Raw genomic sequence first — 17,958 nt, forward strand, 5'->3', positions numbered from 1 at the left:
AATCTCTGGCCCAGATAGCTAACTGTGCCATGCTACACTTGCTCAGGATGACAAGGGACAATAAGAGAGCACACAAACTCTGTCCCAGTTTTAATGGTTTTCTGTGCCAGCCCCAGCATAAAAGGTGCTATAAAAGCAGCTCAGAGATTGCTCCGAGTTATACAGACACCTAATGGCCTTATATATTTGGAGAGAGGAATAGATCATATTAAGATTTAGAAGTAAATTAAAAGTTATTAGTTTTGTGGATTACTGTGGAAGAAAAGGATCTGACAGAGGTTAAGACAGATCCCAGTTCTCCCCTTCCCATTTTTCTTTTATTCCTGTTTTAAGTGATTGTTAACAAATTGGGGACAGAGCAATTGACATACTAATGTTAGGAATACACTGATTTAAAGATTGGCATATCCAAATCCTTGTCAGTTTTTTTTCTAGCTCTCAAGCAAAATTAAATGCCCTCCCTACAAGTCCTTGCTTTGCATAAGCACATCTTGAGGATGTGTGTATTTTCATTGGCAAGTTTAGCCATGACATTACAGAACTATGTGCTGTTATGTAGTCCTGTATCAACTTAAAACACTGTCATTACATCAGTGGATTCCCTGAACACATCTTCTTTTTCTCTTTATTGCTGTAGATTTGGGGGAAAGTTGGTTAACCAACATGAAACATTTCTTATGCTGCTGTGACAGCTGACATGTGTGAGGTTGTTCTAGTTTTATTATTTTGGCAGGTGGGGGGAAACCCAATACTAAACCTCAAATCCTACCTCTAAATGAAGAAATTGAACCGAAATTGTGTGTTGGTTAGGTCTGAAACATACGTGTTGCTACTGCTTCTCTATGCAGGTGTTTTGGGACTAGTTGTTTTCATACAACTGAATGCTTGTGTAAGTGGTTGCAGATTGAGTCAGGAAGCTGGTAACAAAGTAGTAGTTACAGCAGAGCTAAAGACCTTTCATTATTTCTACTAACATGTCACTTTTGTTTGTAGAATGAAATGTGTCTTGCCACGCAACAGCTTTCGAAGCAGCTCCTTGCCTATGAAAAGCAGGTATGTTCAACATCCAACTAATTTCTTTTCTGCCTCAGCACTTGCAAAGAAGTCTGTGCAAATAGTGTGGTTTCCAGAAGTGCTTAGGGTGTTTGCTTTACTTGGTTTCATGTGCAGGTGGCTGTAAAATTCCCCAGGATGTTCAGGGGAGTTTGGGCACTTCTGAGAATATAAAAAAAAAAAAAGGTGTAAAATGTGAGTTAATTTGTGAAATTGCAAACCAGTTTGTTCCTGTTGTGTGACTGTGACTTTAAAATTAGTATAATAAGGATTAATTATGTTGTCCAAAATCCATTCATTTAAAACAAGAGGAGCAGGGTGGAAGAATATGTATTTATGAGTTACTGGTTTTCCATGTAGTTTCATCATTTTTTTGCATTTTGTAGGAGTATTCATTACCCTTGTAGTAAAACACATGTTGTATTTTATACTCACTTTATTGATTTATGGACCAAATGTGTGTTTCTATTCTCAGCATTTTGCCTTAGGTAAAGGAGATGAAGAAGTGATATCCACCCTTCATTACTTTTCAAAAGTTGTGGATGAGGTAATTTGAATTGCCAATATTCTATTTCTACAACATAGAATACTAGTGGGTTTTCTTTTGGTCTTTGTCATTTTGCTTCTGAGCCTTTCCACTGAAGGCTAGATTGTGCTTGGTTTTTCTAGAATCATCTAATTTAGGATAAAGAAGTTTAATATCACCCTTCTATAATGGTAAGATGTGTTTCTGTGTCTTTGTCCCACATGCTGTCCTCAGAGCAAAGGTGAACTTCTTAAATAGGGAAATGAGAAAAGAGGCTGAAACAGGACATGTCATCTAGGCTGGGGCCATTTCTTATTTAATTCAATTTTAAAATGACATTTATATATTTAAGTTTAAACCACTGCAGTTTGAGACAAAGCTTGCCAAGGATGGGTGCAGGGCAGCGGTGATTTAGTAAAGTTGCAATTTAGTTGCTGTGAGATAATGAAGAACACTGAGGTGTTTGGGGAAGGCTGCAGGAAGTTAGGTCCTACAGCTGTGTGCACCCAACTTTTCTGCTCCCTGTAGGTTGCTGCCAAGTACTGGGAGTCTTCCTAAATGCTTTTGTTAGACCTGCATCTATAACATTTCAATATAATCTTAGTATCTAGCTCTTTATTTCTTAAGTATCATTTGTCACATCACTCCTGTTGTGAGCAGGGCCGTGCCACCAGAAAAGTGTTGCTGTTCTTGTTAGTCTACTTTCAATTTGCATAAGAAGGCAAAAGGCTGTAGAGGAGGAGGTAGGGTTGTGAGGCAAAAAGTAAGTTAAAAATTGTAGAGCCCATGGGTAATTCTCAACAATATAGTGAGAAGAATCCCTGAGACTTCTTCCACTGCACATGGGCTCTTTCCAAATGCTTGGAAAGAGCATTTGTTGTCACAAGTCTTGTACTTGTCTGTGTGAACTATGAATACGTCAAAACAAGAACTTTCTCCTTCTCGGGCACAGAAGAACCATCCCATTTGGGAGCAGAAAGCTGAGAGCCTCTCTGTTCGGTTCTATTAGTCACATTTTCCCTCAACAAGAATCTACTCCATTCCTCAGCCTCCTTTTTCTGTGTGTTAGCTGCCCACTGTACCTGTTTTCAGTTTTCTGTTCTACAGGCACTGAATTTCCCTCGTTTAGTTTTGTATCATCTAGTGGGAAATACTGGCTTCATCCTTATCGTTATAACCCTGCCTAGAGGTCTCCAGGATACTGTGAGCAGCAGAATATCATGTCAGCCTGTGGCACGCTCCTAGTTATGAGGTGCTCTAGCAACGTGATTGTTAGTTATCCTACCTGAACCCATGTAATGTTCTTTGCAAGCCACTGCTGATGTGAGAGCCTTGCCTTCATCCTAAGCAGTGTCACACGGGTGCTTTAAAATATGTCTCAATGTATTGAATTTTAGAGAAAAACACTTGCAAAAACAGGAACAGAAAACTGCTCTAAAGATGAAATATTTGGGATCTTGCATTGTGGTTGCTCCCTGTTGTGATTGTGTCCTGGGTAACTCATGAATGGAAAGAGATTCTAGTCATGGCAGTGGGATTGTAACTCTGTGGTATGAAGACTAGCAAAAACTGGTTAACAAAGGCTATTTAAAGATTAAATCCTGTTGGGTTAAGCATCAGAATTAATGGCCAAGTGAACTGCCCTAATGCAGTATGTAAGAACTGAGAAGTTCTTGGAAACTTGGAAAATACTAGGCAGGAATTAAGCATTTAGGGGAAAATCCCCATCTCTCTTGAAGATCTTGAGAGATGTGTTTTAAGCACTGAAGTACATTGGAAGCACATTATATCCTTTCTTTTTCTGCTGGGCACAAGTGGCAGGCTGTAGAAGGCTGTTGATTTTTTTAATTACACTATTTTTAATTACTTACACTATGTCTTAGAGCATTCTTCTGTTTGCTGTTTCAGCTCAATATTCTTCATTCTGAACTGGCAAAACAGCTTGCAGATACAATGGTTCTCCCAATAATACAATTTCGGGAGAAAGATCTCACAGGTAAATTTTATTCTAAGTTGTAATTTTCCTCGTGTGTTCTTTCTTGCTTATTTCATACTGAACTGAGACATAATGCCATGTAATCATTTGTTCTATGATGAGCAGAAAAGTTTTGGTGTTACTTTTTATTTTCTGCTTCAGAATTTCTTTGATGGGTGCGTGCTTTTACTCAGGTATAAACAGTACAAGTTCCCCACATTTTCTGTGCCATACAGTGCAAGTTTGAAAATACACAGCTTTGTTCTTTGCTGGGTCACTCTGCTTTTACACTAGTGTAATTTCATTGAAGTTGTTGGTGTTCTAATTGCCTAAAGAAGGGAAATTCAGCAGGGCATCTGCTTGCAAACAGTGTTTGTCTGGCTTCAGAAGTTTGGGTTTGTTTGAGAAATACAAACAAGAATGGTTTTTTTTTAACTTCAGAGGATAGTCTATTCCTGTCCTTTTAAGGAATCGGTTGTCTTTAAATCCTGGCCAACCAAGGGTAATTCCATGTAACCTGACTGCACAAACTTGGAAATTCATACAGCAAAGCAATAATGCAAACATGCGGTGTAATTTGAAAAGAAAACGAGTTCATATTCAAGGTCAAAGACACTCTAACCTATACGTGCAACAGAAACATGAGTTTTAAAGGCTTTGCTGTAGTTTTTTGGGTTTGTTTTGTGTTTGCCTTTTTTTAAGCCCACTTCTTATCTTGCTAATCTCAGTTCTGCTTATGTACTTCTTAAAGACATCATTTTGATGGAAGACAAAACAACTACAGCAGAATAATGACTGGCTTAGGTTCCTTGGATCACAGCATCTCATTTGGAATTGTGGAGACATCAAGGTGTCTCTATTAATGGCTATCTTGTTTATCATAAAATGTCAAATATAAAGCAGGATTTGGATGGTAAGATCTTGGGTCTATAAATACTTCCCCACATCTTTAATGTGGCTGCACTGATATAGTGATTATGCTCCCAAGTTTCTGATTCTGCCCCCTGGTTAATATAAGAAGACATAAAAAGAACATATGCAAGTGAAACCTGCCTCCGAAGCCTCAGCTGCTTCATGACAAAAGATGAAACTTTCCTCAGCTTCCCCGGATGGCAGGTCTTTTTTTGTTCTATCCATCCATCACAACCTCCTCCTTTCTCTGACACCGTCTGTAGAACATCATTTTTAGTAGAGGCCTGGTGATATTAAAATTTCATCATAGGATTAAACAAGGAAGGCAGGAAGATTAACAGTGTTCTTGTTTTTACTTCTGGTCTGGTTATGTCTGTGTATTGAATTCTGTAGAAACACCTAGGTACAAGTTAGTCACTCCTGGAAAGAATTTCTGTCTTTCTGCATCAGAGTCATGAGGCAGTGTTCTGGGGAGAAAAAGGGAGGAGTGAAGGTGAATAATGAGTAGGCTGTGGCAAATAATCAGAGACCCTGGTCACATCCTAAAATTTCCCCTTTTTCTTCTCACAGTTGCAGAATGTCTGCTCTTGTGAATGTGCTTTTTTTTTGTAGCTTTTTGAGAAGGGCTTTGCCAGTTGCAGCATACATACGGGCACTGGGAGAGCTTGTGCCCAACACTTGTGAAAGTTGAGTTACCTGTATCAGAGACTCAGGGTCTGCAATGTGAGCATCAAAGCCAGCAGTCAGATGTGTTAGATACATGTTTCTTTCCACAGAGGAATTTAGCAAAATATGTTCCATGTTGATGAAGATGTACAGGAAAAGTGCTTAGTTCATGTGTCTCTGGGACAGTAGATTGCCCGGTACCACGTAAGCATTGTCAGGGAGATGTTTAGAACTGCCACTCTTTTATGATAGCGGTGGGCCTTTTGTTGTAACAAACATACTGAAATGGTGCTGCTTTGGCTAAATTTCACTGGCAGATAAGGAATCTTTTTCATAGTGATAACTTGCTCAAATCAGGTGAACTCACTTGGCTCTTACTTTGCTATCTGCCTATTCATTTCTCTACCAGCTGAATTGGTTTATCATTTTCAAGACAGGAACAACCTGTGCATCTCTGCTGTGAAAGAACTGGAGTGATTTAGGCATTAAATGTGTCACAAATGGTCTCAGTGGAACAAGGTTTTTACAGCTGGTTTTACTTTGAATATTTGATTTCTCTTTTCCAGAAGTAAGCACATTGAAGGATCTTTTTGGCCTTGCTAGCAATGGTATGTTTCCCTGTTTTGTTTGTTTCTAATGGTGGGCACCTGTTATATCACAGAAAACATTTGAAATTGCACACACGCACATCACATTTCTAAAAAAATAATATTCCTTGTCTACAGAACATGACGTGTCCATGGCAAAGTATAGCAGGTTACCGAAAAGGAAAGAAAATGAAAAGGTAATGAACATGAAAGGGAAGAGGAAAAGTTTCCATCAGCCATTCTGCCTGCATCATTGTTCCCTTGGGCACTTCAGAGAGTTCATCAGTTAAATTCACAGTAGTTCAAGAGTACTTGTGATTTTGTTTCCAAGCAGACACAAAGCTTTTAAACCTCAATTTAGCAAAGTTATGCCTGTTTTCTCCAAGTTAAGCAATGATCAAGTATTGTGCTGAACTAGAGCCCTTCAGATCTAGGGGAGGTCTTCAGACAGAGGCAATCCAAATGGCTATAAATAGATTTGTGTAGGCCTACTGTTGTATAGCACATGTGGTGATGCTGTATCTCTGGGTATAATTCATTGTGAACTGTCATGAAGCCTTGTGTCTGCTGCTTATAAAGCATTCCATTTTTTCCCTTCTGCCTTCCTGCTAAAATTTTCTGTGTCAATTGTCATTCTGCTTACAGTACGTAATTCTGTTGGTGGCATTGTTTTACATTTCTTCTTCTTTGCCCACTGAACTGCCATTCCAAAACATACCTCTGTATGCCAAAGAGTGTGTGATTGGTTCTGTCCTAAGAGTGCATCAGTTCTACATAGAATCATAGAATAGTTTGGGTTGGAAAGGACCTTAAGATCACCTAGTTCCAACCCCCCTGCCGTGAGCAGGGACACCACACACTAAACTATGTTGCCCAAGGCTCTGTCCAACCTGGCCTTGAACATCGCCAGAGTTGGAACAGCTTCCTTGGGCAACCTATTCCAGTGCCTCACCACCCTCACTGTAAGGAACTTCTTCCTTATATCTAATCTAAACTTCCCCTGTTTTAAGTTTAAAGCCATTACCCCTTGTCCTACCACATGGTGGTCCTTGATCTAGCATATTGTGAACCATTCATCCCTGAATTCTGCACTTACAGGCTTGCGTTATGATCTCTGATGCAAATAGATCCATTGCACTGAGATCAGATCCAGAATTTTAGTTGTGATAGTTACATAGTTTCTAGTCACAGGGACTCCCCAGATGCTTAAGTATCTTGCCAGAGAAGGGCTTGAAGTACTTCCTTTGGGTTTTGGATTTACTTTCTTAGTTTCTCCTCCACCGTTTTATTGTGGAGAAGTCCTGTTATGAGAGTTGTTTAAAGATAACTTGAAAATAATCTGTAAATGTATCCATATGCACAATAACACTGTGTCAACCTTGTTACCAATTTTTATTCAGCTTAAGGCAGAAGTGGCAAAAGAAGTGGCAAATGCAAGAAGAAAGCAGCACCTTTCATCTCTGCAATATTACTGTGCCCTGAATGCTCTGCAGTACAGGAAGAGAGTGGCAATGATGGAACCTATGCTAGGATATACACGAGGACAGGTATGGGCAATAGAGTGTCTGTATCTCTTGGACACCTCCCTGGGAAGAGTAAAACATTGTAGCCCTGGAATTTTATTTTTTCTTCTTTTGAGAACTGACAAATTGTAACAGGGGAGGTAAAAACATTTATTCAGCTTGCCTAGATTCTAACAACTGATTTTGTTTGTGGCAGACAGTCGAATACTTAGATATTCAGGAAAGACACCAATGAAAACAAACCCAGTACACTTAAATACAGGATCAGCCTGGGCTTAGTTTTTTTTCACAGCTAAGCTATCAGTGCAGCAGCATTTACTTCCACTGTTTACTCTGCACAAGCTCTCCTATGTAGCAGTTCCTTTCCTGGCACATTATGTTCAGCATACTGATGAGGAGTGTACACGGTAGGGAACAGAGCATGCTCTGGAGAACTGGAACGACAGAACAGTAGAGTGGATTGAGTATAAGGCTGGCAAATCCTCTTTCTAATCTTTATTCTGCCAGCAATTTCATAGAGTGCTTCTCAGCTCTGTAAAGTGCAGTAATAATACTAATAATGTCATTCTCCAGGATGTTAGGAGACATGCTAGTTATTTTCACAGCACTTGATTCCAATTACCTTCCATTTTAATGGTCTGTTGTGCTTCGACATTGATGAAAGAAAGTTGGGAAAATGAGAACTGGGCTATGAAAACAATAAAAAAAAGGATGCGGTGCTCTGTTAGAGATTGTAGTGTGGGTCATCATCTCCATTGTCCTCTGTTTTTTGCAGATCGTGTGCTCCCATATAAAATAGGTAATAAATAAGAGTTCGATCTCTTTCCCCATCATGGGAGTACACACTGCTTCTCTGCTGTAATTACACTAAGTGGAAGAACTGCATTAGCTTCCTTTACTGGAAGCCAAAAAGAACTTACCTGGCAAAAGTGCCCTATCTGAGGAAGGTCTTAGGTCATCATGGGAATGACTGAGTAGCCAGAAACTGCATGCTTAAATACTGTGAACTGACCTTCAGGCCAAGTATACATTTTATTTATTAATTACTCAAAGCATGTCTCATTTCACATTTCCAATTAAAATGGATCATAAGAATTTCTGGAAGAAGCAGTGGCTAATAGAGGGTTTATTTGACTGAAAACTGACATCAACATCTAAAGAAGGCATGTCAGCCTATCATCAGTGAATTTAGAGCTCTTCCGTCCTGAAGCAGGCTTCTGAAATAGAATAGGTAAATCATTCTTTCAGAAAGCGTGCTTTCTCTCCTTCATGTGTAAAGGGAGTCTGGCCAATAACATGGCTGTGGGAATCTGAGTTACAGGTAAAAGGAATCCCACATCCCAAGGTTAGGGAAGAGGAGTGGAATCACAAGTAAAGTTGAATTAAATGGCTAATAAATTGCTTAACAGCCAAGAATTTGCTTTTAGATCTCTTTCCAGAGTAGTTCACTGACTTTATTTTTTTTAAACTAATTAATTGCACACACACACATTAGCCATGTCCATGTTTCACACAGTTGCCTATAGGCTCTGATGATGACTGTGTGCCCCACAGCAGGTCATCCAAGGTCAAGGCTACACTGAGTGCTTTGCTGCTGCTGTGTGCCTGCAGAGCCATACCAGCCAAGTGAATTCATCTTCTGTCCCAAAATGTGCACTTTGGCCTTAGTAGCTTTTTTTAGCCCCTTCAGTAGAACAAAATCCATGGCAAATCTGTAGTCGACATAACTGATTGCCCTAGAGGCTTCTGCTAGCGCAGCTACACTTCATCGCTTTCCTGCCTGACTTCACCATAGCAGCTTAAAAATTCCCATTTTGGAGCTGGTAGTCCAGGTTGGACAAAGAAATCTAAGGGATGAGTTGTGTCTCATTCTGTTTGATATGGTAGCACTGCACGCAGTGGCTCACAACACCAGTAGACCCAGTTCTGCAGAGTGGTGGTGTGGGAGAGCACTGCCTCTTCCCTTGTTTCAGTTATTTAGCAAGTTTGTTGGAAACATACCTATCAGCAGCCAGCAGCTTATGTGTGTGTGAAAATGTGGAAAGTTGCAAAAGTGAGAAATGCAAAGAAAGTCAACGCAGCTGCTTTGACCATGTGTTTGATCACCAGCCAAAAGCATCAGTCATGATGGAATCACTGTTAACTCAGTCCCCACAATCTGTTATTTGTCCACCAAAGCCAAGATAACTTCTAGTGTCCATTTTCTTGTATTTTTCAGATCAACTTTTTTAAGAAAGGAGCAGAGATGTTTTCCAAAAGAATGGACAGCTTTTTGTCATCCGTTTCAGACATGGTTCAAAGGTAATGCAGTACATTTGCTTCCTTTTGTCATTCCATCAAATTCTGAGTAATAGGACTTTAACCTTCAGCAGGTAACAGAGTGCCTTGTTTCTTCCTTATGAGATTCCTACCATGTTTGCATTGCACTGTTGGGCATATTTTGCTGAAGCAGCAAGTGGAAAGGAAGTATGTTTGTACATGCAAAGGAGAATGCTGTCAGTGCACTGCAGAGAGTGCTTGTGCAGTATAGTCAGGAACTATATACTGTAAAGTGTTCATATACTTTCTTACATCCCTGTGTCTCAACATGGACAAAAAAGCACGCAATTTGGGCTTGAAATGCGTTAACAGAATTAATACAGTAGAGCTAAATTGCATTCTGAGTTACTTGCTGGGTCGTCTGTAATAATACTGTGACAATAATCCATTAACATCTCAAATAAGGATTTAGAGCCTGTAGTGTTTGATGTTGTAGCTATACAAGGCTAACAAAACTCCTGGTCCTAGAGAACGTATTCATTGCATTCGGTATAAGCTGTATCAGTCCACTGAGTTCAACCTACTCTGGCTAAGTTCTTATTTCAATAAACTGACCCACTTTTGTGCTCCCAATTTCTTACCCCCACCCCCATCTTCTATTTGTAGTGAAGATTGACCTTTTCTTTGTGATTAAGTCCCTGTAAACGTAAACTTTACATTTAAAGTGCAATCATATTGGAACATTCAGCATTTATTTTAAATCAGCTGGAACACTAGACTGAGTCCTTCACATTATTGCTTCATTCCTTTTGTATTGGACTGTAGCCAAATCATTACTTATTCTGACTCTGGTGGCATTTTGAATAATGCATACTTGTTAATTTGAGAGCAGTGTTATAAGTAATTGTCCTGCATAGTAGATTCTTTCACTAAATAATTCCTTACTTCCTGTACCTTTAGACTTACTTATATATCTTTTCACAGTCACTTCTGAAATAAATCCTTCTGCAGCATTTATACAGGCTGGAGGACAGATTTAAACTCCCTCGAGATAGCGCCCTTTATTTAGTAAGGCTAGAGCATCTTGCTTGTGTCTTTCATGCACAGTGAGGATCCTGTCACTGGATCCTTATGAGAGAATAAGCTCTTATTTTCCATAGTCCAAAGGATTTGAATTCTGGATAGGACATGGTAGTAAATGGAAGCAAAAATAGGCTGCTCAGTTGTTTTTCTGAGTCTGTTTTTTTATGTTACAAGTCTGTCACACAGCAAAGCTTGGAAGTACAACTGAAATGTAACTAGTACAGGAGCGTGACATCTGCGGAAAACTCAGAAGAGAAGCTTGCAGAATCCTGAATGACACTGTGCAGCTTGGCATTTACTGATACAGGACATGGCTTCATGACTTAAGATTATGCAACCACTGAAAACTGTGCTGCCCACTCTTCTACTTCCTTAGTGCTGGGGGTCACAAGGCCTCAGTGAGTCAGATCTGCTTGCTAATCGAGCTAAAGGGTTTTTATTTGTCAGATTTCTTTTCTTGGAACCACAAGCTGATGATAGCTATTGTGCAGGTACAGAATTCCAGCAGCGATGTAGTCTTGCATGTTTTTAAGCTGACTGTGAAACCTGAGTCTCATATTTAACAGTATTTTCATTTATTCAGTGAGTATTGCTAACAGCATAAAAACACTGTAAGAGAAGATGCATCACTAAAATATTCTCAGTAACCAAGTGGTCTGATTGCCACAAATGCATAGAACTTCAGAATTACCAGTTTTTCTCTCCTTTCTACCATGGAGATGGGATAAACATGCCTTAGGAAGAGTAACCCAGTCTTGGCAACCATGAAGATGCTAAGGGCAGTTTTATTGGAAGCAGTTTGCAACAAAAATGTCTGATTGAAGGATTTCATTGAAGTAGCCCTTATGTAAAAAACTGCCAGCACTGTTCCATTTTATTTCAAAGTGGAATTCAAATAATTCTTACTCTGACAGTTAACGATAACGTTGAAAGGGTACTAGCTTGCAAAATATGGTCTAATTTAATTCAGATCTGATGATACGACTCAGCCTCTCATATGACTTGGCTAGACACACACAGCTGTTCTCATTTTGGAGGTGATGTGGGAGCTTAGGAAGTCTCAGCTTTCTGAACAGGCAGAAAAGTTGGAAATAAGCTTAACATGAAACAGGCTAACAGCATGATGCAAGAACCCTTCTTCTGGCCAGTCAGATGCTGCTTAGTCCTGGTTTAAATGCAGTATTATGTCTCCAGATTACTTCAACAGTTACAGGATATCACCAACTTCTGCAAAAGACTGGGGTGAAGACTGGAGAAGAAATACATGTACTTTTCCACAGGTTTTTTGCCACTGTCAGAGACAGGACTACATGGATCTCTGGTCCTGCTGTGTACAGTCTGTTATGTGCTCATGTTCTTCAAAAGGTTTAACCACGTGGGCAGGCAGTAGGCAGAAAATTGCTTATTGCTTAGGCGCAGGTATTGGGGACTTCCTGAGGTATGCAATGTCAAGTATTCTTTTGTTTCCACCCCATGAGTTTTGCCAGTAGCCTGGATGCAGTTAATAACTCCTTGAGTTTGGAAAAGTTAAGAAATCAAGTATTTGCTAGTGTTGTTTCTCCAAAAGTCAAAGAACAGCCACTGCAGTATGGAACTCAAGAGGTCAGTCTACTCTCCTGCTGTGAGAGCAGGGTCAGCTAGAGCAGGGTGCTCAGCATTGTGTCCAGTCACATTCTGAGCACCTCTGTCTCCCTCTCATGCATGGTGCACACAATATCTGGTTACAGCTTGAGCCCATTGTCTTTCATCCTATCACTCTGTATTCCAGTAAGCATCTTAGCTACTACCCTTCCTATCAGGTTAAGCTAGCAGTGAGGCACTCCCTCCTCCCCCAGGGCCTTGATTCCAAGAGGCTGAAAAGCAATTCCAGCAGCTTCTTCTCAGGCCACGTGTTCTGGCCTCCTGGCCATCTTGGTGGCTTTTCACTTGACTTTCGTTTCTGTCTTTCGTGTGCTGGGGCACCAAAACTAGACACAGTGCTTCTGCTGGAGTTTCACCACTGCTGAGCAGGGGGGAATAATTCCTTTCTCTGACCTGCTTGCTATGCTCTTGCTCATGTAGCCCAGGATGTGGCTGTCCTTTTTTTGCCACAAGGGCATGGTGCTGACTCATGTTCAACTTGTCCTCTAGGACCCCAGGGCCTTTGCTGCAAGTTATTTTCTATCCAGATGCCTCCCATCCTTTACAGTTGCATGGGGTTATTCCATCCCAGCAGGACTTTATATTTTTCCTTTCTGAACTCCATGAAGCTCCTGTCTGCCCATTTCTGCAGTATGTCAAGGTTCTTCTGAACCCTCCACTCTCCCATATCTGTCAATCAGTCTTCCCAGTTTATTGTCATCTGCTCACATGGGTTGTCCAGCTCTTATTAAAGACTGTAAACCTGAAAGCCTCAGTATTGACCCATGAGGAACATCACTAATAGCTGGGTACTGGTTGGGCTTCATCTTGCTGATTACAACCCTTTGAGCTCCGCAGCCCAGATGTGTTTTCTATCCATCTTGTAGTTGACTTCTCCAGCTTGTATTTCACTAATTTGGCAATAAGGATACTATGCAAGACTGTGTGAAAGGTCTTCCTGAAGTCAAGTGAAACAGCATGCACTGCTCTTCTCCTGTCCACCAAGCTAGTCGTTGCATCACAGATGGCAATCAGGATGTCAGGCTTGATTTGCCCTTGGTAAATCTGCACTGGCTGTTGCCTTCCCAAAGATTCTGTATCTCGACTGGTATTTTTGTTCATTTTGACTTAAGAGATGGTATAAATTGACTAATGATGGCTTTGGATTTCTTCTTGTGTTGTTTTGGGTTTTTTTTTCCAGCATACAGGGAGAGTTGGATGCCGAAGCTGAAAAAATGAGGGTATCCCAACAGGATTTAATTGCAGTTAATGAATCGGTTTACACCCCAGATTCTGATGTAACTTCACCTGCTATCAATAGAAATCTCATCCAGAAGGCTGGCTACCTTAATCTTAGAAAGTAAGAACTCTTGTTACTTGCTGGTTTGTTTAGTTTCTAACTAGCTGCTACATTTTTTTAGGTTGTAAAGACTCCTCAGGTAATGATGTTTGAAGCTCCTGAATCACTGTGGAGGCTGTACTTTTCAGCTCCGAAGTATCTCTCTCATCTTTGGAAGTGTGTTTTAGAAGCTAAATTTGGGGCATTTGAGACTGTTTTCCTCAAAACAGAGTTTACTTCTCGTTGAATTCACCTACAGGGGTGATGCCCTGCATTGAAGTGGCTAAAAACTGATGGAGCTGGGTTCAGATTGTTCCAGTTCTTAGGGCTAAAGAAAACAGTGTTTACAGAAATACAGGCTTTCATAAGCACTCTCCTTTCCATAACTAAAGGCTTTATAGACAATGCAAGTGCATAACTTTGAATGTACACCATACATGGGGTTACATCTGCAGATTTTCCAAAGAAAATCTTCTATCAGCTTCCTCAGGAGCTTTGTATGTTGGTGCCATCTAGTAACCCTGTTTTTGTATTAAATATCAGTTCATTTTATTTGGCTAGTAATTGTTTTTTGTGTGAGTAGACATTTATTAATTTCTTGTAGCATTCTAAGAGCTGGATTACAGCATAATAGGACTCCATAGGTAGAAAGAAGATGGACTTGGAGACAACACTTGCAGAAGATACTTTTTTTTTTTTTTAATGATGTTTTTTTGTGCTGAAATTGCTGCTCTTCAGATTGCATTTCTTTTTTTCCTTATCCAGCTTAATAGTATTTCGTGTCAGTTACTCAATAATTCTTTTTACTCCTTAATTAGGAGATACTGCAGAGAATGTTTTTAACTTGGGATGTTGGGAATTAGTTTAAGTTTCCAGCTTTCATTAAGGATTAGTCTCTGCTAGGAATAGGTGAGGTGCTGCTTTTACTTATCAGAGACTCATCATAAAAAAAAAAATCCCAGGGTTGGACATAAAGTTCAGATTAGTGTCAGGATCTGTTTGCAGTTTCACGTATGTTTGGAGTGATTTCTAAATAGCCATGAGTCTTTATCACTGCATCTTCTCTTTAGTAAAACAGGTCTGGTGACTACAACTTGGGAAAGGCTGTATTTCTTCACTCAAGGTGGCAACTTGATGTGTCAGCCAAGGGGAGCAGTAGCCGGAGGATTGATTCAGGACCTGGACAACTGCTCTGTTATGGCTGTAGACTGCGAAGACAGAAGATACTGCTTTCAGATCACTACTCCTACAGGCAAAGTGTATGAGACAGGTTTTGTTTGAGGACAGCCAGTCACACCTACCCGTTCAGCTGCTGTTTCATGTAAAACATGCTTGCTATAATAGTAAGCCTTTTTGGGTTTCCAGAAGGGTGTTTCCAAATGAAAAGCATGTTCCTTCCCATCCTCCCCCACAACTGCTTGAACAGCATATGCGGTATCCTTTAGCTGCAGCTTATTCCTGAATTTTGTTCTTTTGATGGTTAATAGATACAAACCTTGGTGACATTATTGTAAGACCTGGAGTCAAACTGTCCTGGAGTCCACTGTTAGCACTGATAAACTGTTTTTATATTTTAGGGGTATAACCCTTCAAGCAGAAAGCAAGAAAGAATATGAGGAGGTAACATATTTTCTTAATGTTGTTGGTTTTGTATACAAGTGAGCTTGAAGAGTTCAATGTCATCTTTCTCTTCTAGTGGATATGTGCCATCAACAACATCTCCAGGCAGATCTATCTCACTGACAATCCAGAGGTGGGAGCTTGTTTCCATCTTTCAGTCCATTCCTTCCAACTCGCTTTCCCATTGTTCTTTATGTGGCAACATAAAGTACATGTGTCAAAGAGCTGTCGTGTCTTGTTTCCATAGGCAGCTGCAATCAAGTTAAATCAGACAGCTCTACAAGCAGTGACTCCCATTACCAGCTTTGGGAAGAAACATGAAGTTCGCCACCCCAGGTAACATTCTCACTTGCACAGCCTAGAGCCCAGGTGCTCAGAAATGCCCTTTCTACAGGGCAAAAGGCACCCAGTAGAAAGCCCTATGTCGGCTGTGCCTTTAGAACCTTGTGTGTTCCAGTAGATTCCTCTGCTTCTGGTGTTTCCTTCTGAAGCTGGAAGAGATGCTCCATGTTGAGGGTAGCCTCCTGGGGGTTGCCAGTGGGATTTTGCTGGTTTTTTAGGGACAAACAATGCTATAGGTCTAAGTGCTTTGCTGTAAGGGAATGACTTGTAATGTAGGTAATACAGCAGAGTCCTCAATATACGTTGAAGTAAGTATATTCTTGTGTATTGCCTCAAGCAGTTCCTGTCAGTCACAGGAACATGCTTTACGCTGTCATCAGAATAATTCCTGTTGTTCTTTTGTGCTCATTCAGCAATAACCCTCCCAACAATATGCCTGGGGAACCAGTAAAGCTCCCCTCCTTCAAAAATTGTTAATAATGCTCTAGGATATTCAACATATGTATTTATATATAATTTCTTTGTGTCCATGTGATCGTGGCATCTTGCTCAGTGGGAATTCTTCATCATCAGAAATGGCTTTCAAGCCCAGTGCTGGACTGAAATCCAGCTTTCAAGAGCAGTGTGATAAATAAAATAAGGCAAGTTTGTGTTACACTGACTTCAACATGAAGAGATTTTTCTGCAAGTTTTGTTAGAAAATTTTAAATTCTTACTTAAATATTTACTTGTAGAAATTCAAACCTTTTCCAGCTTTTTTACTTCTCTCAGGCCAATGCCTTTGCTATGATTTATGATTCCCTTTATTATGATTGCTTACAGATTCCAAAGATTCTCGATATCCAGGGGGAATGCCAGTCAGTTTCTTTCTAATTTTATTCACAGTGCAGCTCCTCTATTTATAAATAGAAGAGTATTGCCATCCATTTCACTGAGCAAAGGGAACAGCTATTTCATTGACAGCTAATCTCCAGAGCCACTTTCACATCTGTATGCAACCAGAAACAGAAGACATGTAGTGATGTGTATATAGTTAAGCCTTCTGTAGCTGTGGGAAACTTGGGATTTCATTCTCTTTGAGGAAAGGTGCAGGAAGAAATCAGCCCCAGTGTGTAATAATACTTCATAGCTGTTGCATTGTGACTAGCCTGTGGCCAAGGAAGGTCTTAAAAAGATGTCAGGATTACCATTTGCACCTGCAGGCACAAGTGCAGGTCTCTGCTGTTTGAGCTGATGGCGCTGCTAGGAATATGGCCACTGGAGGGCCCGGAGGCCAACAGCAGCCTACCGCCGAAGCCAGCCCGCACTCAGCTTTGATCTGCAGTTAGGTTTAATATGCCAGCATTTACATTTGTCCTAAACAATTTTAGGTACAAGAGAGATTTGATTAGAGTCCTTAGTAACAGGTAAATACTTTTATTTAAGTTTATGGATAGTGGTTCAATCCCGCTTTGGGTTTTTGAATAATCTTGTCTCCCTCCCAGAGCAAAGATTGATCACTGGTTGACTGAAACAATTTTTTTTTCCCATTTTCATTTTAGCCAGAATGTAAAGAATATGGAAAACGATAAAATAATTCCCAGTGAATCAGCCAGCATTCAAGACTCCACACAACTCATTGCTCCTGGAACACCGATTCAGTTTGATATCGTATTGCCTGCCATGGAATTCCTGGACCAGAACAGAGGTGGCAGGTATAGCCAGAGACAGTGATCGATCACCTTAACAGAGTGATTTCAGGGGAGACAATTAGGTATTGCAGCATGTGTGTGCTGGCCAGAATCTGTAATTACAGCTTTTGTTCTTACTTTGTAGGCGTGCAAACCCATTTGGGGAGTCTGAAGACAGCAGCAAAGATGAAGAGGAAGGTGAGCGCTTCATTTTTCCAGATAAAATTAGGCCAACCTGGCCTTGAACATTGCCAGAGATGGGGCAATCACAGCTTTCTCTGGGCAACCTGTGCCAGTGTCTCGCCACCCTCATAGTGAAGAACTTCCTTCTAACATCTAATATAAATCTGGCTTCTGTCAGTTTAAAGCCATTCCCCCTTGTACTATCACCACATGTCCTTGTAAATAGTGCTTCTCCAGACTTCTTGTAGGTCCCTTTAGGTACTGGAAGCTGCTCTAAGGTCTCCCCGGAGCCTTTCCTTCTCCAGGCTGAACAAGCCTTAACAGCTGTATGTGCTACCCCAGTGAAAGGTGGGATGGCTGCAAGCTGCCTGGCAGCAGAGTAGCTGTGACAAGCACTTCTGCAATGTCCACAGCAGTGCCCTACTCCACTGCAGCCCACCAAAGAGAGTGCAGCACCCAAGTGACTACCCTGCATGTCATGCTGCACACGTGGATTAGTGTTGCTCAGCTCAGGCTGCTATATATCAGTCTTTGTGGTGTCTTGTGCAATGGAGACATAGCTGTTGCAGCCTTTGAACCATTACCTTCAGCCGGATTTAT

General features: G+C 40.6%; 1 protein-coding gene across 1 annotated transcript in view; it reads left to right on the forward strand.

The window, feature by feature from the left end:
• APPL2 (adaptor protein, phosphotyrosine interaction, PH domain and leucine zipper containing 2) overlaps positions 1–17,958 on the forward strand; it is a 30,290-nt gene that overhangs the window by 8,975 nt on the left and 3,357 nt on the right. The window contains exons 2-15 of the mRNA XM_010015965.1: positions 994–1,053; positions 1,529–1,600; positions 3,488–3,575; positions 5,699–5,740; positions 5,858–5,916; positions 7,120–7,266; positions 9,461–9,543; positions 13,406–13,564; positions 14,614–14,802; positions 15,121–15,163; positions 15,240–15,296; positions 15,411–15,499; positions 17,047–17,199; positions 17,321–17,373. Of these exons, the coding sequence (XP_010014267.1) occupies positions 994–1,053; positions 1,529–1,600; positions 3,488–3,575; positions 5,699–5,740; positions 5,858–5,916; positions 7,120–7,266; positions 9,461–9,543; positions 13,406–13,564; positions 14,614–14,802; positions 15,121–15,163; positions 15,240–15,296; positions 15,411–15,499; positions 17,047–17,199; positions 17,321–17,373 (1,294 nt within the window). The remainder of the gene's footprint in view (positions 1–993; positions 1,054–1,528; positions 1,601–3,487; positions 3,576–5,698; positions 5,741–5,857; positions 5,917–7,119; positions 7,267–9,460; positions 9,544–13,405; positions 13,565–14,613; positions 14,803–15,120; positions 15,164–15,239; positions 15,297–15,410; positions 15,500–17,046; positions 17,200–17,320; positions 17,374–17,958) is intronic.

The sequence above is a fragment of the Nestor notabilis genome, unplaced genomic scaffold, assembly GCF_000696875.1.
Source record: "Nestor notabilis isolate BGI_N333 unplaced genomic scaffold, ASM69687v1 scaffold13176, whole genome shotgun sequence".
In the NCBI taxonomy this organism is placed as follows: Eukaryota; Metazoa; Chordata; class Aves; order Psittaciformes; family Psittacidae; genus Nestor; species Nestor notabilis.